This window comes from Exophiala aquamarina, assembly GCF_000709125.1.
Source record: "Exophiala aquamarina CBS 119918 chromosome Unknown aczIA-supercont1.12, whole genome shotgun sequence".
Lineage (NCBI taxonomy): Eukaryota > Fungi > Ascomycota > Eurotiomycetes > Chaetothyriales > Herpotrichiellaceae > Exophiala > Exophiala aquamarina.
The window spans coordinates 438367-462158 of record NW_013550576.1 but is presented as its reverse complement, the minus strand read 5'-3'; the positions used below and the strand labels follow the sequence as shown (position 1 = coordinate 462158).

Here is a 23792-nt window from a genome sequence, read left to right as displayed (position 1 = left end):
TGGCCTGGCATGCACAACCGTACTGCAGGATGCAGCACAAACCCTGGAGGAGAATAGTGTCGAAAAGACCCCTGCGGCCCAGGCTTCCGGATCGCTGGAGCAAAGAAAGCGTGGGATGCGAGGCAGGGAACAATTGAATGCAGTACGAGGTACGGAGTACGGGGTGCAGAGAGGAGAGGGGAGAGAGGAGAGAGGAGGAAGGAGAGGAGAGAAACAACAGTCAAGCCAGCCGCGTTCGACAGGTATAAAACCGCTCAGCCGAGTGGTTTGGATAGGACTACCGCGTACGAGATATGGACGGAGTACTGGCGACTAAGTCGGTGTTGGTTGATGGCGGATATGCACTTTGGGAACAGACTATGTAGTGACTATGAGGCGCAGGTGGGCAAACCATAGCATCTCTCGGCTCTGGGGAAGTTCAATAGGCCACTAACAAAATATAAAGGATGGTAGCCAAAAGCATGAACTGAGAGCTACTGTAGGGAGCACGGCGTGCAGCGTACACGCTACTAAACTATGGGACCCAAGAGGTGCCTCGGACGTGCCCAAGATGGCACACATTGCCGTGCTATTAATTACGAGTAACTTTCCAGAAACCAAAAGACCCGCCCGTCAGTGCTCCGTACCAGGCACACCAACAACCTCCACCCTTCAACCAACACACCATCAAGCACGAAATCCCACTAGGTGTAGATCGGCAATAGTGCCCTTACAGGGCCCAAGCGTAAGGGCAGGGGCCTTCCCGGCAGCTCTTGGACGCTCACTCGGCCCAACCTCCCCCCCGGCTGGCGGCGAGTCGGTCGAGAAGTAGGCATACGAACGACTCTACAGTCACTATCTATCTAATAGTAGATCCCTGCCGTGGTCCTGTGGAAGACAGTTAGGGCCTCGGGCCTAGCTACTGCTACTAGGCTACCTCGTACTCCGGACTCCGTACTTAATCGCGCCGTATCGTCGACGAAAGTGGGACAAAGTGTGCTGTGCGAGGTTGGTGCTCAGTTGTAACACGTAGATATCTTGTTTACCAATTTGTGCCTAGAGGCACCTGAGTTTGGTAAGCTCTATAAGCTGTGGTAGCTCCCCTCTTTGTACTTATCTGCCCAGCAGTGGACATTCTACTTACATCTCAATGTTCTTAGGCCGTGTCTTTGCATTAGTGAGATTCTCGCTGATGCGAACCGGTACCAGTCAGCAAATGAATACGAGTCTAATACTGCGTCTCGCTCATCCCCAAACAGTGGGAGCCGCTCAGCCGTGCCTACGAGCACCTATGCAGCTATGCTACGCCAGACCCCCGGGATGCAAGCTACGACTACACACGTCCCAGCCTGTTTGTTGGCAGCTGGGGAGCCAGAGGAGGAAGCGGCTCGCATTCCGAAGGGGCAGGCACTGAACAGGCTGGCAATGGCATCTGTGCCTGACAAGAAAGTCGTAGGCGATCCCTTGCGGGCTTTGGTGCCTTGTGTCTTGGGTCGTCCAATCGATGAAAGCTAATTCTGCGACGACGGCGTCACGGGCAACTCCGCCCAAAGTATTCCCTTCGCAAACCTGTCACCTTGGTCCTGTCCTGCACTCGATGTCCATCATTGTTATCAGAGTCCGGTTGGTTTTTGGACTTTTGGGGGTGAGTCGCAGTCTCTGCTAGCTGTCATTAATTCTCTGTGTGTGCCTTTTCGAGACTTCAATGGTGACGGCGTACGCCCAAGGGTGGAGGTTGTGAAACGCACGCCTCTTCTGCGCTCAACGTACTATAGTACTGAACTCCTTCCTTTCCCGTCCTACTGCTATATATGGAGTACTCTTTGTGCAATCCTCGCCCGGGTGGTTGGTGCTGTCGCAGTTACTGCTTCCTCCACCGCCAAAAGACAGTTTCCATCTCAGCGGATCAACTCGCGGATCTTGTGAGTCATCCGGGAGCCTAATTCTTCGATCAGCCTGGAATCCTTGATGCATCCAACACTTTCCCCGCTTGGGCATGATCATCGTTGTTTGAAGCATGGTCCCGGTTGGGCTAAATTGATCGTCTATGACTGTTGAACTTTTGACTGGCCTGTTCTCCCAGTCATTCATCCACGAGCCATGCGTTTTGCCCTGACTTGGAAACCCTATTCGAGTCGAGGCACTCCACTGCTGCGAGGAACCCAGATCGTCCATTGCTAAATAGACTGCCGAGGACGTCGTCTAGACGGACCCGTTTACTCGTACCTCTTTGCCAACAACTTAGAGTGGGACAATACAGACATATGCAGATTAATCACGGAGAAAAATTGGCGGCTTAAGATATATCAAGCATCCAAGTTGTTGCGTGGGGACCCATATTAGACTTTGCTATGATGCACCGTACTCTCCCGTATACGAGGTACTCGGTACAGCAGATCACCAAGCTCGACAATCCAAGGACCAGCCCTTGATCCATGTTCCTTCCAGAAGATGTATGCAGATCCCTGTGGCTCCTCGGTGGTCTTCTGCCAGGTCCACGACAACCTTGAACCCAGCATTCGAATAGTTTTTTCTTCATCGATGCCGGCGTAGGTAGAATCAAACTATCGCCAGCGATCCTCACGCCACGTCAGTGATCTGTTCGTCTCATGGCTTCCTTTCCGACAGCAAGCTAGCTTTGAATTCGTCCCGCGTTGATGGTCACCCACCCAGTAAATATGACCTGTAACATCTTTACCCCGCCAGCACGGTTCCGGCATCGGGTGGCATTTCGGATCTCGAGACTATCACGACTCAAAGCTGTCAAACAACCTGGTCCCTCATGACGCTGACCGTCATTTATCAAGATCTGGACAGAGCGATCCGCGAATCCAAATGCTGCCCCTCTCGCAATAGCAGTCTGTCTGCGTTTCAGTTTGATGATTGTCTGGCTCCAATCCTCGCCCAGAGATTTGGCTTTGTGCCTTGTGAGATGCCGAGTAGATCGTCCTTGTTCTCGACCAAGGCCAGGGACACACCCTGGCAAAACGGCAACGGGCCACTTCACCTCTGCATGCTCCGCGAGCGACTATTATTGCTGCCCCTGCTAGCTACTCAGTATTATCCACCAGAGAGCGGGAACTGGTGACGGCCTCGCTTGCCGATCCAATGGCTATTCGTTACTCATTACGCAGTACGAGGCCCTCCGTACTCCAACATACTCGTACATATCGCCGAACAAGGAACGGCAATGTTGATTACCATAGGAAATTCTTCCGATTCGTGTGTTGGGTTTCCCTCAACACCGATGCCCGTGCTATAGAACACGGGACTGACAAATGCAAAAATCAAGGCTAACCTGCTCACTAATACCGTATCCTCGAAACCCTGATCGTAGAGAGAAATCGCCCGAGATGAAAACACCCAACCCCCGCGTGCCCATTACAAAAGAATATGGGTGAGTTTGCAAGGCTTCTAAGAAAGCGATGAACAACCAGGCACTCCCCAGTCACGGTTGGGTGGCTATTTTTCATTGTGCTTGCCGGTGACAGCATCCTTTGCTTTGTCCGCGAGCGCTCGAATACCGCCCCGCTCCTTTGAACCACTGCGACGGAAGGATTCCGATCGCACCTTTTCGTTGTTCATGCGCGCTTGTTGTTGCTCGATCTCCGAAGGGGTGTACTTGTTGGCTGCGCCCCCTAGAGGTTGAGGAAATGAAACAGGTCAGTTTCTCCTTACACCAGAGGGATTCAGTTGAACGGTTTTCAGGAGATCTTACCTCTGCCGGTATGGTGAGAGCCCTCTGGCAAGGTCAATCCGGGGATGTCCACATCCTGAGCTCGGCGGGCTTCTTCAGGACGCTCGGGGTCGTTTTTGGCCATGTTGCCTGTGCCGCCCCGTCCTGTGGTATACATCTTTGACTTTAAGGTGGGTGTTGTTTCGACATTGGGGCTTGGCACCTTCTCCTTCTTGGTTGTCACGTTGCCTGTTGTTTACGCATGAGACGTCAGAAGAATGTCGAGGACTCCTGCAGAAGAGACAGGTAGGAGGGGGGCCTGTAGGGGAAACTCACCAGCACCGCCTCGGCCGTACATGATTGGTTTTCCGCTCTCTGCCATGAGGGTTGGAAGGGGTGTTATTGGATATCGGATGTGGTAGCAGGTGATTGCGACGACCGGGAAGATGGTGCCGCCCAGGAGAAGACAGAAGAATCGCAGCCAACTGGGAGTGATTTGGACAGAGCAATGATTGTTGAGGAACTTCCTACTAGACCTCACGGTCCGGATGTGTTGACTTGGAGGAAGAAATGCGAGGGGGTATAGCAGGATGGGGATACGGGTTGCAGCAGCAAGAACGATTTATGGTTTTCACTGCACACGGGTCGGGACTTGGAGATTCTAAAGGGATGAGATGAAGTGAAAGTCAACGCACACACCTTCTCGCACGGACAGAGATACCAGTCCAGTTTTCACTTTTATCAGTTTTGACATTTCTGCGGCGTCTTGCATTGCATCATTGCGCCCCGCGCCCGCGCTGGCCAGGCAACTGGACAGAAAATGTTTGCACGGTCACACGTGCGGAGCGAAAAAAAAAGGATCACCCAAAAAGCTGGAGGTGGTAGCGTCCTTGTGAGCTGCTACTGAGGGCACTGAGCAAACTGAGACGTAAGAGAAAAGGCCTCATTTGATGGAAAACAGCTTAAGGCTCTTCCCAAGCCCGGCTTGGCATGCTTGGAAGACCCAAGCTGGATGGCCAGCCGGCCACCTCATTTCCTGGGGGTCTGGAGTTCGGCAGTCTCCAGCGAGGTCTTCATACGTCGCTCGTGAGCCCCAAGGCCAAAAGGCATCGATTGGCCTCGATCTAAGGAAAAGGCCGAGGCGACCCTAAGATAACTTGCTATCCTTTAAATGTTTCTCGGTAGGCTTGAATACTAGCCCAGCATACCCCAGACCCACGTGAACCCCTCAACTTTTTCCCACGCGGAAGGATGCGCATCAGGCAACGAGCAGGTTTTGCCAGGAATTGAGTGTCTCTCCTCTCATATGCATGATCTACAAACCAGAATAGCTCTCCTTCGCAGGTTGTTCCCTGGTGTTCTTAATAGGAGCGCGCAGGAGTGTCTCTTTGATGGTCATCATGGATTGATTTAACAGCAGGTGCAAGGATTCGGATACGATGGAATCGATGAAGGATTCAAGCCAGGTGACCTGGAAGATCACACGGAAATAGAACCCGCAGCGAAGTATCGCGCACTGCTAATACTGCCATTTATATACGGACGGCACAGAACTTCCCTTGTTGGGATCACTGCCCAAGCGGCACGAGTTTGTTAGCACGTCGGCAGGTGTTGAGTCACGTGTTCCAGTCCTTCCGCTCTGGTCAGTCCCGCCTCCAAGTGCAACAGTGCCCTCCGAGCAGTGGCAGTGAGACGGAGACAAAGTCCATGACGTAGTGCCAAGGCCAAAAGGCACTCTAGCACTTTCAAGGGGCGCTAGTGACCCTTAGTGGGGTGCTAGTTGGTGGTACGGAGTACTCTCTCCAGAGAACGGCGCACTAGTGGTCCATGTTCTGACTCTTCGCATGTGCAAATGGGCCATGGCTGTCACTTGAAAAAATATCTCCTCTACGCGAAGTTGAATGAGATACTAGATGAGACATGTGTGTGCTTCATTTGACTCGACCACATACCACCGTGTCGTACCGGCGATGTGGCAAGTCAATGTCAACTCTTGCCTCGACCATCTCAAATACCGTCCCTCCAAAACTCCCTTCCTTGTAACAAGCTCTTTGTTGAGATAGTGGGGTAAGCTTGGATGCATAATCAGCCACTGACGCGAGCCTCAACCCCGTACTCCGTACAGACATTCTTGGTCTCCAAAATGCCAGTGTGCAAGCTCAAGATGACAACAAGACATGGAGTATTTGATGGTCGGATTCAAGCCTTGAGAGATCCGTGGGTCTCACCGCTCACGCAGCAAGAAGCTCAATCCAGCTCACTGACTGGATCCGGGTCTTGAAAAGCGACACCTAGAATTACCTTGGAAATGCAAGAGCGGAATGCAGGAACATGTTTGGGCCCAATTTTTGACTTTCCCATCTCACCCGTCCCGCCCAACCTTGCCTTCGCCGTTGGTTCCTATCCCAGTAGCAAACAATCTCATTCTCATTCTGTCCCATCCGCACAACCCCTACTGCTCGTACCTTTTTTTTTTGGACTTCGCCGTCTTGTATCCATTGCTTTGTTCTGCATTAGCAGTCGCGTTGTTGATTATCCTCTTTCCTAGTTGTGTTTGTTTTGCGGTCGTCTACCTACCCATTCACTGCTATTCAGGAACCCTCCGCACTCAGACAATGCGATAGCAAACCTCCACGCAATCAAGCTCGAGTCCACCGCTATCAGCAGCCACCATGCCTCCCAAAACCCACCAGGGTACTCGTCAGGTCTATCTACTGCCCTTGACCGATCTGGGCGCGCCTGATGTCCCTAACGAGTACATTTACCTCCCTGCGCCGACAGATCCGGTGTACTACTTGAGGTTTGCCATCGAAGGAGCAAGCTCAATATGTCGTCAAGGAAGCTTATGGGTCAATATCCCTGAACCCGGCCAGAGATTTGATCGCAACCACTTCCGCGAATTCAAGCTTCGTACCGATTTCAATCGAACCCTCGAGGTCGACATCCCCATCACTTCTGCGGGCGCCTTTTCATTCTATACCACCTATACTCCGCTCCCAGAATTCTCTACCTCAAAGGTCGAGACTCCAGAACCGACCCGCACTCCTACCTATTACGTCGATATCGAGCCAAAACTGGTCCTTGGAGGCTCGAGCCTGCCATTGGACGCATTGGGGATTTTTTCAGTCGTGTCAAAGTTCATGGGAAAGTATCCTGGAGACTGGAATAAACACCTTAGAGGTATTAGTGGAAGAGGATACAACATGGTGCACTTTACACCCCTGCAACCCCGTGGCGAGTCAAATTCGCCATACAGTCTCTATGACCAACTCTCCTTCGACACAGAACTCTTCCCCGAGGGTGAAAATGGTGTAGCCAAGCTGATCAAATCCATGGAGGAAGAACATGGTCTTCTCGGTTTGACCGATGTTGTGTTCAATCATACCGCGAACAACAGCAAATGGTTAGAGGCACACCCAGAAGCTGGCTATAACGTGGAGACATCTCCGTGGTTAGAGTCTGCATTGGCCTTAGACGATGCTCTTCTTGAGTATAGCTGTCAGCTCAAGTCACTCGGTCTTCCGACGGATTTCCAGGATTCCAGTGATCTGGAAAAGGTCGTTGGAGGTATCAAAGAGCACGTCATCAATAAAATTCGCCTTTGGGAGTTTTTCGTGGTTGACATCGTATCCGATGTTCAAGCGGTGCTTGGTGCATGGGAAAAGGGTGATACCAAAATCCCATCGGGCTCATTCGATGACACCATTGGTGGTGGGTTAGATCGCATCAAGGAATGGTCGCTCTATGAAAAGGCAACTTTTTTGAAAGAGAAGGGCCTGCTCAATGGCTTGCGGATCGATGGTCGATATTCCAGGAAAGTCGACCCAGCAGTGGGTGCGGCCCTCCTGACCGTACTATACGGGAGATTTGAAGGTGGTAATACTTCGTCAGCGGAGGCTGGTATCAAGGATATCTTGAACGAGTTGAATTTACCTTTCTATCGTGAGTATGATGCAGATACATCTGCAATCTTGGATCAAGTCAAAGGACGACTACAGTATACTAGGCTTGATGCGAATGGCCCGAGACTAGGCCCGATCACGGAGAAAAATCCTTTGATCGAGACTTACTTCGCCCGGCTTCCACTTAATGAGACCACCAAAAAACACAATACACGGTCTCTAGCTCTCGCGGTGAACGGTTGGATTTGGGCCGCCGATGCCATGAAGGACAATGCAGGTCCGGATTGGAGACCTTATCTCAGAAGAGAGCTGATCCCATGGAGCGACTGTGTGAAATTGAGATATGGCAAGGGCCCAGAAGATAACCCATTCTTGTGGGAGCATATGACCAAATACGTGCAATTAATGGCCAAGTATTTCACTGCTTTCCGCATTGACAACTGTCACTCTACCCCTATTCATGTAGCTGAATATCTACTGGATGAGGCGAGAAAGGTTCAGCCGAACCTTGCGATTTTTGCAGAACTGTTCACCGGAAATGAAGCCACCGACTTCATCTTCGTCAAGCGCTTGGGTATCAGCGCGCTGATCCGTGAAGCCATGCAGGCTTGGAGCACTCAGGAATTGAGCAGAGTTGTGCATCGACAGTCAGGTCGACCGATTGGTAGTTTTGAGATCAACGTCCCTTCCCGAACCGGAACGAAGCAAACCAACAACCTTGTCAACGGTAATGGTTATTCTCCCCCTACCAAGGAGATCGTCAAGCACATTCGAGAGTCTCCCGTCCACGCCTTGTTCATGGATTGTACACATGACAATGAAATGCCGGCGCAAAAGAGAGATGCTCGAGACACTTTACCTACCGCCGCCCTGGTCAACATGTGCGCTTGTGCTACCGGAAGTGTGATGGGCTTCGATGAAATATACCCCAAAATTGTCGAGATTGTTCACGAAAATCGACAATATACCTCTACCAGCTCCGAGGGTGAGGTTCACACGGGTGCAGGTGAAGGAGGTATTGCTGGAGTCAAGAAGCTGCTCAACCATATCCACACCATGATGGGCAGGGATGGGTATGATGAAACCTTCCTCCACCACGAAGGCGAGATGATCACTTTACATCGTGTCCATCCAGATTCTCGAAAGGGATATTTCTTGATCGCGCACACCGCATTCCCTGGGAGTGGAAACGGAAATGGCGGCTTAAGCCCTGTTCATCTTGCTGGAACCAAGGCCAAAATCGTGGGCTCTTGGGTGTTGGAAGTGGACCAAAGTGACAAAGCAAAGAAGGAAGCATTGGATGATAAGGAATATCTCGTCGGACTACCAGCTCGCGTCAGGAATATCAAGGGAGCGACCATTGAAAGTGAAAATGGCGATACCACAATCAGAGTTGCCGACTTTTTTCCTCCTGGTTCAATTGCATTGTTCGAGACGTGGGTGCCATCCGCGGAACATTCACAGGGGCTGGGAAATTTTATCGCGAGCGGTTGTGAAGAAGGGTTCGGCGAACTGGATCTTATCGATCTCAATTTTTTGCTCTATCGATGCGACGCCGAAGAGCGGGACTCGAGTGCGGGCCAAGATGGCGTGTACAACATTCCTGGTCACGGACCATTGGTCTACGCAGGTCTTCAAGGCTGGTGGAGCGCCATTGAACCGATTGTTCGAACCAACAACCTGGGACACCCGCTCTGCAGGCATCTTCGTGAGGGACAGTGGGCATTGGATTTCCTGGTTGGTCGGATCGAACGGATCTCCAAACAGGAAGGGTATTCCCGTCTGTATAAGCCAGCGCAATGGCTCCAGGAACGATTTGCTGCCGTTCGGAATATACCAAGCTTCCTGCTGCCACGCTACTTTGCCTTGATTGTTCAAGTGGCCTATAATGCAGCTGTCAAGCGAGCCATTGAGCTCATGAGTCCAAGCATCCAAAATAGCCAGGAATTTGTCCAAAGCTTGGCTCTTGTCAGCATTCAGCAGACTGGTTACGTGAAGTCGGCATCACTATGGCCGACCAAGAGTGTGCCGTCTCTTGCTGCCGGTCTGCCTCATTTTTCGGTCGAATGGGCCCGCTGCTGGGGCCGTGATGTCTTCATCTCGCTGAGAGGCCTATTCCTGTGCACAGGCCGCTACGAAGAAGCCAAGGAACACATCAAGGCATTTGGCAGTGTCTTGAAACATGGACTGATTCCCAACTTGCTTAGTAGTGGTGCAGCCCCGAGATACAATTCCCGAGACTCCCCATGGTTTTTCCTCCAGAACATTCAAGACTACGCCCAAATTGTGCCAGATGGGATATCGGTCTTGAAAGAGAAGGTACCCCGTCGATTCCTGCCATATGATGATACTTGGTTCCCGCATGATGATCCACGAGCGTATTCCAAGGAGTCTACGGTCGAGGATATCATCCAAGAGATCCTCCAGCGACACGCGTCTGGGCTGTCTTTCCGGGAACACAATGCGGGGCCTAATCTTGACATGCAAATGAGACCGGAAGGATTTCAAATTGACGTCAAGGTCGATTGGAAGACAGGCATCATCTTTGGGGGCAGCCAGTCCAACTGCGGAACATGGATGGACAAGATGGGGGAGAGTGAACGAGCTGGAAGTAAGGGTGTGCCTGGTACACCTCGAGATGGAGCAGCAGTTGAGATCACTGGTCTCTCCTACAGTGCTTTGAAATGGGTAGCAGAACTCAACAAGGCGGGCAAATACCAGTATTCTGGCGTCGAGACAGATCAGGGTGAAAAGATCACGTTTAATGAATGGGTCGAGTGTATCAAGGCGAATTTCGAAAAGGTATACTGGGTACCTGTCGATCCCAAGGATGATATTGGTGATGACGTGGATCCCAAAATCATCAACCGGCGTGGCATCTACAAAGACCTGTACAAGTCTGGAAAGGAGTATGAAGACTACCAATTGCGATGCAACTTCCCCATTGCGATGACAGTTGCGCCAGACTTGTTTAGCCCCGATAAAGCATTGGTTGCTTTGAAAGCAGCAGATGATTTCCTCCGTGGACCAACAGGAATGGCAACTCTGGATCCATCGGATTTGAACTATCGACCCTACTACAACAACTCGGAAGATTCGACCGACTTCGCGACCTCGAAGGGCAGAAACTATCATCAAGGGCCAGAATGGCTGTGGCCGACCGGCTTCTTCTTGAGGGCATTGCTGAAATTCGACTTGATGAGACAGACGTCAGCAGCAGGCAGGTTGGAGTCGTTCCAGCAAGTGACTCGGCGTCTCGCAGGATGCAAGCAAGCCATCAAGGACAGCCCGTGGAAAGGACTGACGGAACTGACGAACAAGGATGGGTCGTACTGTGCTGATTCGGTAAGTTCTGTTCGCGTCGTGTGTGTGGTCACAAATACTAATTATTGGTGATATTTAGTCGCCCACGCAGGCGTGGTCTGCTGGGTGCCTTATCGACCTGTTCCATGATGCATCATCTCTGACGACGGAAATGAACGACTTATGAGGCATGAGGCATGAGACCATGAAGGCTGCCGAAGTCCGAAGAGGGTACCCTGGGGTAATAGTAAGAAGGGCCTATGAAGATGACTTTTTCATGCTTAGTGTGCGCAGACCACCAGTAGAAGAAGTGGGATTGGATGAGGTGAAAGGACAAAGACAGGATTGGCATTATTATCACTAGTGGTAGAAATATATACCTATGCATCATTATACAGGCAGAGATGGTTGAAAACACTACCAGCACCAGTATCGACGTCGTGCGAGCTGAGCTGGTGGACAGGATGATATAGATTTTGTCGAAGACTCCTCCCTATCCAACCGGCCAATCGGCGGCTCTGTAAATGATGCCGTCATGCAGGAACCAAAGTACGGGTTTGCACCATGATTCTCCGGTTTCGTTGCTCCGTTCTGGACCTTCAAGTATTAATTATGTACAGTGGGCTTGGAGCAGGGCGAAGGGGGTGGCCCGCTCGCGCCTTTGGACGGTTGAGTCACCGCCCAGGATCCATCCAGCGAGGGTCCCAGTCCAGTATTGATTGACAGATTCTGCTTTTTTTCCCATTCTCACCTCAAATGCTCATCCAACCTACAGTATTCTCTAGCTAACATTCCCTTTCACCTGGGCCCTCAAATCAGATCATCCCTTCGTTAGTCTGCGACTGTAGCCCATTCGTTTCTGTCTGCCGTCTGCCCTACATGGCCGTAAGTCCCTCGTCTTCCGAACCCACACACAGATTATATTTTTTATTTTCCCCGCAGTCGTTGGGCCCATTTGGACGCCATTCCATGCATCACACCGACTGACTCGTGCAAAACAACAGACCTACTACATCAACAATTCCAATGTCGGCAACAAAGAGAGCTCGGAGGATTGGCGAAGTACGTGTTTCTGATTTCTTCCTGCCTGCCCTCGAATACTCCGTTGTCCTTCAGAAACTGCTTCGTCTCTCGCTCCCTGGAGGCTAACTGGAGGGGTCTGATTCCCTGGCTTCGTGCACAGTCCGTGGCTATAATCCACTCACACCGCCCGATCTCCTACAACATGAAATCCCTCAGACCGCTGCCTCCAAGCAGACAGTGCTACAAGGACGTGATGACTGCGTCGCCGTCGTCCAAGGCACCGACTCCAACCGACGGCTTTTGGTGATCATAGGCCCTTGCAGCATCCACGACCCAGTGTCAGCACTGGACTACTGCGACCGACTGCTTAAGATGAAGGAGAAGTACAAGGACGACCTGGTCATCGTGATGAGATCCTACCTGGAGAAGCCCCGGACCACCGTCGGGTGGAAAGGGCTGATCAACGACCCGGAGATCGACGGCAGCTTCCTCATCAACAAGGGTCTGCGGCTTAGTAGGCAGCTCTTCGTCGACCTCACCGCCAAGGGCATGCCGCTTGCCAGCGAGATGCTTGACACCATTTCCCCCCAGTTCCTCGCCGACCTCCTCTCCATTGGCGCCGTCGGCGCCCGGACCACCGAAAGCCAGTTGCATCGGGAGTTGGCGTCCGGGCTGTCTTTCCCCGTCGGCTTCAAGAACGGCACTGACGGCACCCTGGGCGTTGCCATCGATGCCATCGGCGCCGTCCGCCACCCGCACCATTTCCTGTCTGTCACGAAACCTGGTGTCGTCGCTATCGTGGGCACTGTTGGGAATGAGGACTGTTTCGTCATTCTTCGCGGCGGTACCACTGGGACCAACTACGACAGTGAGAGTATCAAGCAGGCCAAAGAGAAGCTGACTGCCAAGGGCCTGGCCGCGAAAGTCATGGTCGATTGCTCCCACGGAAACAGCGAGAAGAATCACAAAAACCAGCCCAAAGTCGCAAAGGTTATCGCCGACCAGATCGAGCAGGGCGAGGAAGGCATCATGGGCGTCATGATTGAAAGTCACATCAGCGAAGGTAAGTTTGGACCCACATCCCATCCTCGAGAAATGTACGCAATGGAACGATGCAAGAACGGAGCAGCGAAATTATGAGCGCCCCGATGCTAACAGTGGAACCACAGGAAACCAAAAAGTTCCCATAGAAGGCAAACCCGGCTTGAAGTACGGCGTCTCCATAACCGACGCCTGCATAGGCTGGGACGACACTGAGTCCGTCCTGGAGGTCCTCGCGTCGAGCGTGAGGAAGCGGAGAGAGAAACTCGGCCCTGTTGCTGCTGCGAATGACACGACGACGTCGAACGGCCATTCTTGATTCATCTTATTGAGTTAGACGGTTCGATTAGGCGGTTGGGCAGTTGCTTTGTCTTGAGGACGTCGACATGTTGCATATTATCGAAAATGGAGCTGAATACCCTCTGAGGGAGGGAGTGGGCGAGCTGACTTCGGCGCTCGTACTTTTGCTGGCTGGGCCTGCGGACGGAAAGGGAAAGAAAGCCAAAGGAAAAGGCGAGGACATACAGCGCGCATCGCTTTTTCACACGGTTTGAAAGCACATCGGGGAGTAAACACGAGAAATACCAACCTTGACCAGCGGCTTGCAGACTGGGATAATCTTGGACACCACGCTACGTACAAACCCACCATCACAAACAGACCACCACATGCGGCTTTTCAAAACCACGAGCAGGGACATTGAAAAGAAGCGACGCCATGAATAAATGATAGAGATCTGACTTCAAGTCTCTTGGGAGGCGTGAGGGAAAAGGCTTTTTGACGGATGCACGCATGCATTGTTCTTTCTTCCGAGCTGATTGATTGACTGTTTGACTCTCCTCTACATTACTACTGTTGCTTTTATATTTCCATTGCCCCGGATGTACTGAAAATGGCATGTGAGGGGAATAAACAAGATATTGACCTTTAATCGAACTGGAATTGGACTATACATATCTTGACTAGTGATCGTGCACTGACATAAGCTACAGTCATAGACGTAGCCCCCCAGGCGTCGAGTACTTAAATATAGAGAGAGAAGGGCCAGATGTCAAAAGAAAGATGCAAAGCGAGCGACCCAGAAGAAGGTCACCACTGTATATTTTTTGGGGTCCGAACATTCTATCTCATACAATTCAACGTCACTGAAAAAAAAAATTTGGGCTTGGGTTGGGTCCCAATTTCGCGGAGGTAAGAAACGATCCATGTCGCCCGTCCTCTTTCTCGACCTTGGACGAACCACACCTAGACAAAATGGAGAGAAAGGGGCTTGGACAAGGGAATATGGTTGGAAAGAAAAGGAAATCAATAGCGAGATCGAAAAACACCCAATTCTGTCTGTCCTCCATAGGCGACTGCGAAAGGTGTCTGGCTGTCACTGAGACGAGACGAGACGAGGCTCGGTTACGAAGCGACGGGATCGTAAGACTAGATTAGACTATACTATCGAGCTGGACTGTCTAGAGAGAGGGAGTGGAATGTCGCGCACGTCATCTATCGTGGAATTGACGCATTGTGCGGTCAAACAAATAAATAAAAGCCCCCTTCTCCCCCCCACCCCCCAAGGTCGAAACCGAACGAGTGTGCTTGTCCTGTCTCGATTCCTCGTCTCCGCGCCTGTGCTGTGCCGTGCACTCAAGCGAAGGAACGAGCGAACGAGTGCTCTCGGAGCAATGGCTCGCTCGGTGTGAATCGATATATGGCCGCGGAAGTGCGCAAGGAAGCCCTCAGAGCCTGTGCGTGCGTGCTTGGATGCGTCAATGCGCAAGCCAAGTGGGCGAGAAGACGCCGACCTCTTCCTGGCTCCAGACCTTAAGATATGCCCCGAAAGTAGGCGAGGGCGAAAAGTTGAAATGTAGTGAATGAATGAATGAATGAATGGGTGGAATGGGGTTGGTTCTGAAAATGAGCATCGGCTAACGATTCAGCTCAATCTGTTGGGACAAAACGCGGCAGCCTTGGGGTGCGTGGCATCCAGCGCAATAGCATCCCAGGTCGAGAGTCGTTGGACAATCTTCTGCCTGGACCTGTTTCTGAGTACTATGAAGTGAAAAAAACAGAGGGGGGGAGCGGTTGAAATAGCATCGCAAGCAAGACACAATGAGAAAATGGAAAGTCGTCAAAGCAGAGCCAGCCCGCTCGGGATGTCCACATGCCGCTGGTATATAGCTGCTCTCGAGGCAGGCGGAACGAAATACTGGCAAGACACCACCCTCAGCACCGCGACGGGGAACCTGGCAGTCCCTGAACCAACTCACGACCATTTGGGATTCTCTCCCTGAGTCCCTGGCTGCCCAGAAAGCTCATGATTAACCTTCTTCCTCCCCTTGTCACCACCACGAACAGACTCTCTGATCCCATCCCCGTCACCAGTCTCATCGCGCTTCTTGATCCCACCCATACTCTCCCACACGCCAAATTTGAAATCCATATTCCTGACGGTGGGATTGCCGAGGTACAGCCCCGCCATCTGGTCCCCGTGTCCCCCTTGGTCCTGCCACCAGTCCCATTGATTGTGGATGTCCATAGTTGTTGACTTTCCACGCCTGGTGAGGCCCGATGTCCTCTCTGGATCGGAGAGGTCGGACCCGTCGTCGGTTTGTATGGTGCAGACGCAGAGCATTCCTGTCTCGGAGACGTCGTAGCCGTCAGGCGGTTGTGCGCACCCGCAGACGAGCCCGGAGGCTGGGTACACGCCGGACTCTTGGGTCGACGAGGTATCGTCGCGTTTCATGGGGCCGTTACCCTGACCATTGCCCCAACTATGTTCGCCCTGGCCGCTCGCTGGGGCGCCACTGGGCTTTCCGCCGTGCCAGGGGCCTCCCGCTGCTCCATTGTACTCGGCCCAGTTCCCGGCAGTACCGCCAGCGCCCCATTGACGTGGGCCCTCACCGGGTCGGCCATCACCTGTGTCACCACCGCCTCCCTCATGAGGAGCCCGCTTCTGGAAATGCGCATCATCAACATCATGGTAGAAGTCGGGTACGAATTCTCGAGCAGGGTGATGTGTGTCCGAAACATCTCGGCCAGCCTCGACCTCAGGCGACGGCAACGCGCCGGCGCGTGCCATTGTGAATGCCAGGATCGCCGCGACCGTTGGCGCCGTGAGCCTCATTTTCTTTTAGTAGTTGTCCGCGTCCGTCACTTGGTATAGATCAGTACGCTGTCCTAGAGAAGGAAGGAGTTGTCGGGGAGCTTTGAAGTTTCTAGGAGGTCATGATAGTAGTGGAAATGTCCAAACCTTTACAGGACCTTTATCTAGGTCTCGAAGAGTAATATGAAACCCACATTACCTCAATGCGGTCCGAGTTGCTCACTCACCTTTGACCAGCGGACGAGAGAAAGAAGGGCGCTCCATGCTATGGGATTCGCTGCGCACATCATTTTCACAAGAGAATACTGGCTCTGCAGCTCCTCGAACTCGGCCCGAAGAATGGAATGGCCGGCTGCAAAGAGGAGTGAATAAGTTTGATACAAAGGGATCAAGTATGCGACAAGCTCCCAAAAGTCAAAGCAAAGAGGCCGGATGATGGCCTGAATAGAAACGCATGCGAAGGCTCGGGCTTCGAAATCATAGGCTCGAGAAGGGATGTTGTTGTTGGCTTGTTGTGTGGCCGGAAATGTGTCTCAATAAGAAAGATTGCTTTGGTCTAACCCCTTTTGGATGCGATCTCAGCATCGTCACGACGGGTGGGAAATTTACAAGAGCAACGCGACACTGAATGCCCTTAAAATCAATAGATTCCGCTTTAGAATAAGAATAGAATTTCAGCTAAGTTGGGGGTATGAGAAGTTGGGGTAATCGCTAAATCGCTGTTAATGTGGTAAATTCATCAGAAAGCTGGTATTGAATGAAAAACCCGACAGTCAGAGAATTCAGGTTGACTCGAGTCTACACTGTCACAGCATTTTCCTGAACCGGTTCCTGTCCTCCCTTGACTTCTTCCACAGGTGATTCTGGTTCAACTATATCTGATGTGGTGACAGTCTGGTTTTGCTCGTGAATAGCTGCGTCCTCCTTGGCTTCTGTCAATTGCCCTTCTTCCTCCATATCTTGTTCAAATTGTTCTTCCTTGTTCACCTCAATGGTTGCGTCCTCGGCGACTGCTTCGGCGGGAAGCTGATGCTCTAGATTGGAAGAAGACGTATTTTCCACAGCCGGTAGTGGTACTTCATCCTGCTTCTCGGGTGCGATTGGTGCATCCTGCTTGGCCTCCTTGGATTCATCTTGACCAGGCAGTATTGATTCTTCTTCCGGAAGCACACTTGGATCATGGCCCGCTTCATGTATCTCGGTCTCATCCTCATTTGTGGGTATCTGTTGCTTTACAAGAGGCATCTTCGGAGGAGGTGCTTTCTTTGTTGTCACATCCTTAGGTCTATGGGAAGTTGATGTTCTTGGACGCGGAGGGCTGTTGACTTGGACTTTATCGTGGGTCTTCTGAGCACTACTTGTCGTTGGTCGCATCATTCTTGCTAAGAACCCTTCATCGGGCTTGCTCGCTTGTACGCTGACTCGAGATTTGGGTCGCTCGTGCTTGTCATGCCCATTTGCCAATGATGCACGCGAAGGTTTCTTTGCCAGAGTGGAGGTGGTGGAAGAAACGCTTGGGCGAGGCTGTCGAATCGACAATGAAGATGCCTTTTTCGTGATCGATTTGCGGAAGTCGGGGTCCGTAGGCGAATGATGTGTATCTTTCGCAGCTGAAGCAGTAGTATTGGCTGTTGCACCAGCAGGAAGTCTCACAGGTCTAGTGGGCGATTTGGTTCTTGTGACTTTGGGTGATCTGGACACCTTGGGCGATGCCGGAGTCTTTTCCTTCCTCACGGCATCACTTGCTGGCTTGACCTTTGCCTGTGTATCCAACTTGGGCGCAGGCGGGGCTCTTTCTTGCTTTGTAGCAGATTGTTTTTCGGCTCTAGCTTGTTGAGATTGTTTCGCCGAATCCATAACGCCTTTGATTTTTGCAGGTCCTCCTTTAATGCTTGCGACAGGCGATGTTGGGGTCTTTGGAGAAGGCTTCGAGATGACGGGAGATTTGGGAGCTGACTTTACAGCCAGTCTCGTTGGAGGAGGCTTGACGGGCTGTGCACTTTTGGTGGTCTGTAGGGTAGTTGCTGGAGGAGGACCGCTTTTGCCGTCTGATTTCATGTTCTTGACCATAGTGGCAGCCTTGGTGCTGTCGGTTGCTTTCGAAGTAGCTGCTTTCGGGGCCTGACTCTGCAACTTTCCAGACGATAGAGCTTCGCCGAGATTTTTTGCATTTGGGGTTGCTGAAGTGGCTTTGGGGGCCTTTGACGGCGTTGACGGGTCGGCGAAAGAAGAGCCTTTCAATATCTTGCCCAATCCACCTTCGACGGTACCATTGGTAGAGGAGGGGGCTCTGGCGAGTTGCGGGCGAGTATCTTCCTTCATGTCTGGATCTGTCCTGGCGGTATACGATCTCTCAAGGTGGCCACCGTCCGCTATTGCGTTCTCTTGAATGCCACCTAGGCTGCTAACTTCACTGGCCCTTCTAAGACCAAGGATAGGGGGACCGCCGTTCTCGCCTGGTCTCTCGACTGCGACGAAGCTTGCTCGAACTTTGCTGACAGGTCTGCTCCCGTTGGAGAATTCCGAGGGATTGGGGGATCGGCCTCGGCTTGGTGGAGATGTAGATTGATCACCAGCTTTGTTCTCGAACATAGCCCGAAGGTTCCTGACGCCGCCATTTCCGGAATTAGCAGACATGGCTGAGGAAGCCGGCAAGCGCAAGTCAGATTAGGCAGTGGATGGCAGGTGCAAGAACGTCAGGACAGAAAGAGCGAAATGCAAGCTGCGGTGAATCAAGAGTCGAAAGCGATCATCGTGGGCGATCAGAACCGTAAGGGAGGCGAGGGGAAAGTAGAATGAGTAACACAAGGTGAGTGCTGTGAACAGTGTAGGTGGTAAGTAGCAGTCCAGGGCTGGGTAGTAGGGTAAACGAGGTGGAATTGAAAATGGATGGTGGTGGTCTGGTCAAATCATTGGTGGTGGATCCGGGGTTTGGGCAAAAATGCAGGACAGAGGAGAGCAGAGGACAGAGGACAGAGACCAGGGCAGACAGGGGTTGCTTCTGAGACGCGTTTTGCAAGAACAAGAGAACCAAGAAACTCGTCGATGGTTTGGTCTGGTTGCTGGGAAGAACTTACACACGTTCTGTGTCTCCGTGTCCAATGGTCTCGGTCGACTGTGATGACTGTCCACAGGACTGGCTCGGTAAGCTACCATCTACGTGAAGTGAATGACCGCTAAACCTTTAGATTCGTTGAGGTCTGTCTGGCAACTGGGAGCCTGTTCAGGGGCTCTGCACGTGTCCATCGCCGTCACACACCTGGAATTCGTCACGGGTTATCTCTGCACGTGACTGACTCCTCACGTGACCTGCCTTGGTGGTTGGAACGAACAGGGGCCCGGGATTGACCACCCAAGTTGCTTAAGAGTATTCAAACACTCTTTAATCATCTATTCTCTTCTCTCCTGGAATAAACCTCTATTTATACTCCGTATACTAGTTTCCTAGCTAACAATCCCTCATGGGGCGCCGCGATGGTATAGAATAATTTAGGCATTCGCTTCTTGCTCCTTCTGCCCTTGGCCACCAGCTTTGACAGGCTTTGCACTCACCACGTACACCAGCTTGTCCGTCCAAAAGTGCGATACAATGGCTTGCAACAGTGGAACGCTCCCAAAAACTGTTCCAGAGATTGGGAAAACAAAATAATCGATAATAGAAGCGAGCGTCCACCTTTTCCGGCGGGAAAATTCAATTTCCAGTTCTTCATACAGTCCCACACGCCGCATCTCCTGTTCTCTGGCTTCGACACATACTTGATGATATCGCTCATAGAAGATGACGAAGTAGATAGTCATCAGAGCGAATCCTATCGCCCTCATGTATGAAGTTATGTCAAGCGTAATTGACAGGATGCGGCAGTGACTGATCGGATAGGGCAGTGATGCGTAGACAGCAGATGCCACAAGGACGAGAAAAAGGTGGTTGGGTAAGAAGTGCGCCTCAAAGAGTCGAGTGAAGAGAATCAGATTCCTCCACGTGTATTTGTTGACTTCTCCTCTATGACTCGAATACTGTCCGAGCTTCAAACGAAGGAGCACGTGTGGGGGGAGAGGTGCCTCCCTTGCCGACGGACGACTATCATCGGTCTCGGGTGGTTTCGAGAGTCTGAGCCATTGTCGTACGGCGAACCCAGTATCAAGAGAACCCCACATATGTCGCAGGCCTTGCGAATATCTTGCTTGGTGATTGGCGACCCATCCTCGCACCCCTTCCTTCCCAGTGCTAACATTGCATTGACTAGCAGGGCTCGGGATCGAGATAGTGTGCAGATGGCCTCCTGTTGCGAAATAGCATTTAAGCAGCATGTGCATATCTTCGCCGATGGCCTCTGGGCCGGAATCCCAGCCGCCCGCAAGACAGGCAAGGGAAAGAGACACGGTGTACACTGCTGTAGGTATGGCGACTGCATTGCGGCGCAAAGTCCCATTGAAGCATGATAGTCCTGCCCCGCACCACATAAGATCTGCCATACGGACAAGTCGGGGTACTTGATTACTATTGCGGTCAAATACAATGGGTGCCATATAAAAGGTAATATCTGACAGGCCGATCTCTCCGCGGGAACGCAAGTGGTGCCAGAAAATGAGCTCAAAGTATTTGCTCAAAAGGTGGGTGTCGCCTTTGCCGGTCAGTCAATACATTACAATATGATACCGAGACACTCACTATCCATTACCGTTATTAGAACATCGGTCCAGCTACTGCTGTTGACATACTTCCTCTCAACCGCTTTAGCAGCCCAACTGACATTGCTGCTCTTTCCAGGAGCCTCTCCCGGAATGTCGCTAGGGTGCAGAGTAACTTGAAGATCTCGGAACTTATGTTTAAAAAGGTGACTGAGGCTCGTCGCTACTGCAGCAGCATTGGGATCCCTTTGTTCCATGGCCAGGAATACCTGAAATTCCGTTAGCGACGAGATAGCTTCAGGCCCAGCGCTGTCAAGCATACATCATACGAGGTCTTCGCGTAGCGGTGGCTTGCAAGGACTCGTAAGGACGCCTCAAGTATTTCCACTTCTTCTTTATAGCTGGGAATAATGATGGCCATTGTCACACTTGGAGATGGCGTCCCCCCAGCTTCGACGTACTCATAGCTCGCCGAACGACTTGGTACCTCGGCTCTTGAAACTCCCTTCTGGGAGTTATGCACAGCGCGAATCTGTTTCGTCGCGGAGTGTACAGCTGCACATAGCCTGAGGGGGAAGATGAGTGCTAAAAGGTGGAGAAAAACGGTGTAGAGAACGAACATCGATTGCGCAATCAAGGATGCATGGCGGTGAAGGAGGAACGCAGGATAGTAGAAACTTATCCATTCCGTTTCCACTATCTTCAGCGACAATTCCAATAGTATGAGCAACGAAAGTGTGGAAAGGCCAGGAATGCAGCGCGAGAACCACTTGCTCACTCCCATTTTGGCGATATCCTGATCGAAGGGCCTTGCTGATGGTGATGAGCAACAAAACAAAAAAAGTTGAAGCAGAGCAGATTGTATAATTAAAAGAAGTATTGGCAAGAGAGCGAAGGAAGTGGCCCGACATTATGGTGTTTTCCAAAGGTTGTCAGGTATCCTTTTAGATCCAGCAGGATCCAGACTCGTAAAACTAGGGCAGAGGAGTCGATTGCATTTCGGAATGACCATTGCGCCTCCTGACCAGACGTCTCCCTAGCCGATGCCCACCCCGTAGGTATGTAGCAACATCATGTGGAGCGGTTTCCCATCTGTCTACCATAGAATACAGCTCGTGGCCATAATTAGCCAACAGGTCAAACTTAACCTTCACAACACCTCTTTTGGTGTCATTTTTGGATCGACCAATCATATTGCCGGCTTTGGGTGGGTGGGCCCATTCATTTGCAGCGAAGCGATGAGCCACGCAAGCAAGCCTATTGAAGTTAAATTGCACTGTGACTCAGTGTCAGTGTTATCAAATCCTATCTTTTGCATCTTATAAGGAGCTGTGGATGAGTTTCAGACCGACAAGTGGCGGCCAGAAAACCTCTGGAGAAGGAGAGAGAATGATGTGGAGGTAGAGTTTTATATTCCTTTTTCGACCTGCTTATGGCTCGCCAATGGCATGGCACTGGCGAAGCGGCTTGAAATGTATCCGGATCTGCCGGCTGACTTTGCTGCCTGTAGTTCATGGACTTTCAACCGCACAAACGCTCGATTGTATGTAATGCTTAGAGCTGCACGGATAACCTGATGAGTTTACCAAGATGCCAGATATTGTACTGAGAAGAAGGATCTCCCATACTGCTCGTCGCTTGAGTGTGGTTTTGTGGAAAGTCGCAGTAGTGCCGTCCATTTTGTTTCTTGTTTGGTGTTCAGCAGTGGTCTTCTTCTTCCTCATCATTTGGTATAGGGGTCAACGTTCTGCGAGCCTCTCCGGTTACCCATCCAATCCTAGGATTGAACATCAGCTCAAGACGCATCCTAATTTAAATGCGCGACTTTGTGTGCCGCCGCTTCGAACCAAGGGCCGAGACATAATCGACGATACTGGCTCCCGCTGCAAACTTAGCTCCGTCAATTGGTATGGAGCAAGTGATATGTTCATGGTTCCCGGTGGACTGAACACGCGTCATCGGAATCAAATTGCAGCAACAATCCGCAAACTAGGCTTTAATAGTGTTCGTTTACCATATGCTGATGAAATGGTCAACAAGAATCCCGCCATTGAGGCAATGCACTTGGGCGCTAACAAAGACCTTGTGGGAAAACCTGCCCTGGAGGTGTTCGCCTCCGTGGTCAGTGCATTGACAGACGAAGGGATTGCTGTCATAATCAACAATCATATCACACAGGCGCGATGGTGCTGCGATGCGATGCCTTGTGACGCATCTTGGACTAATCAAGGCATCCCCTTTTGTCCTGTACTTCAAACAGAGGAAGAGTGGGTTGATAACCTTGTCACAGTGATGCAACCACACGTACGAAACCCTCTCGTCGTAGGCGTGGACCTCCGCAATGAAGTTCGGGGGTTGCTGGGATCACGGCTATGGACCTCGTGGGCCGCGGCCGCCGAGAGGGCTGCCAGAAGATTGCATCTGCTTCAACCAGACTGGCTGATGGTTGTTGAAGGGGTATCCTCGGCAAATGACCTTTCTGGGGCAGGCAAACGTGGTGTCCAGCTTCAGTATGATGGCAAGCTGGTGTACTCCGCCCATGTTTACGGTTGGTCTGGTTGGGGGTCACTTGACCCGTATTGGTATCGCAAGTATGATTCTTTTGCTGAAGACATGGACCTAAACTGGGAATACCTGCGGAAGAACAACACTGCCCCTGTATGGGTGGGTGAAATTGGAAGTCCTCGGGATCCTGCTGAGAGAGACCTGCATTATTGGAAAAATCTCATGCGGTATCTCCGCACCACAGACGTCGACGTGGCTTATTGGGCTTTGAATCCTCGGAAGCCAAAAGACAACGAAGTTGAGTCGTACGGCCTGCTTGAGGACGATTGGAAGACACCCGTCTATGATTACAGGTTATGGGATCTTGCAAAACTGCGAAGTTAATTTCCTATTGCTTCTTGCCAGTCAGGAGTACCTCGAACGCAACAAGAGACAGTGACGAGGAATATTGATATGAATATAATGCACATCATTTTCCAGTAGATGGACTTCTATCCTATTCAATGTAAACATCCAAGATCATCAGAGCAACGAAGCAGCAGCCGGACGCTCCGTGATATCGCGGAACAAGGTAACACCGAGAACCGAGGCCTGTAAGCAGCGATAACGATAACGATACCGATGCGACACGCGGTAAAGC

At 51.5% G+C, this 23792-nt stretch overlaps 6 protein-coding genes across 6 annotated transcripts; 3 read left to right on the top strand and 3 right to left on the bottom strand.

Annotated features, from left to right (window-relative positions):
• Positions 1-3441: 3441 nt before the first annotated feature.
• Positions 3442-4037, bottom strand: A1O9_10165 (uncharacterized protein; the record flags this gene model as incomplete). Its single annotated transcript, XM_013400900.1, has 3 exons — positions 3442-3617; positions 3698-3904; positions 3992-4037. 3 exons carry the CDS (start codon positions 4035-4037, stop codon positions 3442-3444), a joined length of 429 nt encoding a protein of 142 aa, XP_013256354.1.
• A 2290-nt stretch (positions 4038-6327) lies between these two features.
• Positions 6328-11047, top strand: A1O9_10164 (uncharacterized protein; the record flags this gene model as incomplete). The annotated part of the gene is made up of 2 exons (XM_013400899.1): positions 6328-10902; positions 10961-11047. The coding sequence occupies 2 exons, from the start codon at positions 6328-6330 to the stop codon at positions 11045-11047; spliced, it is 4662 nt and encodes a 1553-aa protein (XP_013256353.1).
• Positions 11048-11739: 692 nt separating this feature from the next.
• A1O9_10163 (3-deoxy-7-phosphoheptulonate synthase) lies at positions 11740-13243 on the top strand (the record flags this gene model as incomplete). The annotated part of the gene is made up of 4 exons (XM_013400898.1): positions 11740-11745; positions 11778-11922; positions 12044-12946; positions 13053-13243. The coding sequence occupies 4 exons, from the start codon at positions 11740-11742 to the stop codon at positions 13241-13243; spliced, it is 1245 nt and encodes a 414-aa protein (XP_013256352.1).
• Positions 13244-16816: 3573 nt separating this feature from the next.
• Positions 16817-18655, bottom strand: A1O9_10162 (uncharacterized protein; the record flags this gene model as incomplete). The annotated part of the gene is made up of 1 exon (XM_013400897.1): positions 16817-18655. The coding sequence occupies one exon, from the start codon at positions 18653-18655 to the stop codon at positions 16817-16819; it is 1839 nt and encodes a 612-aa protein (XP_013256351.1).
• Positions 18656-19507: 852 nt separating this feature from the next.
• Positions 19508-21068, bottom strand: A1O9_10161 (uncharacterized protein; the record flags this gene model as incomplete). Its single annotated transcript, XM_013400896.1, has 3 exons — positions 19508-20640; positions 20688-20916; positions 20970-21068. The coding sequence occupies 3 exons, from the start codon at positions 21066-21068 to the stop codon at positions 19508-19510; spliced, it is 1461 nt and encodes a 486-aa protein (XP_013256350.1).
• A 1169-nt stretch (positions 21069-22237) lies between these two features.
• On the top strand, positions 22238-23536 carry A1O9_10160 (uncharacterized protein; the record flags this gene model as incomplete). Its single annotated transcript, XM_013400895.1, has 1 exon — positions 22238-23536. The coding sequence occupies one exon, from the start codon at positions 22238-22240 to the stop codon at positions 23534-23536; it is 1299 nt and encodes a 432-aa protein (XP_013256349.1).
• Between the last annotated feature and the right edge of the window lie 256 nt (positions 23537-23792).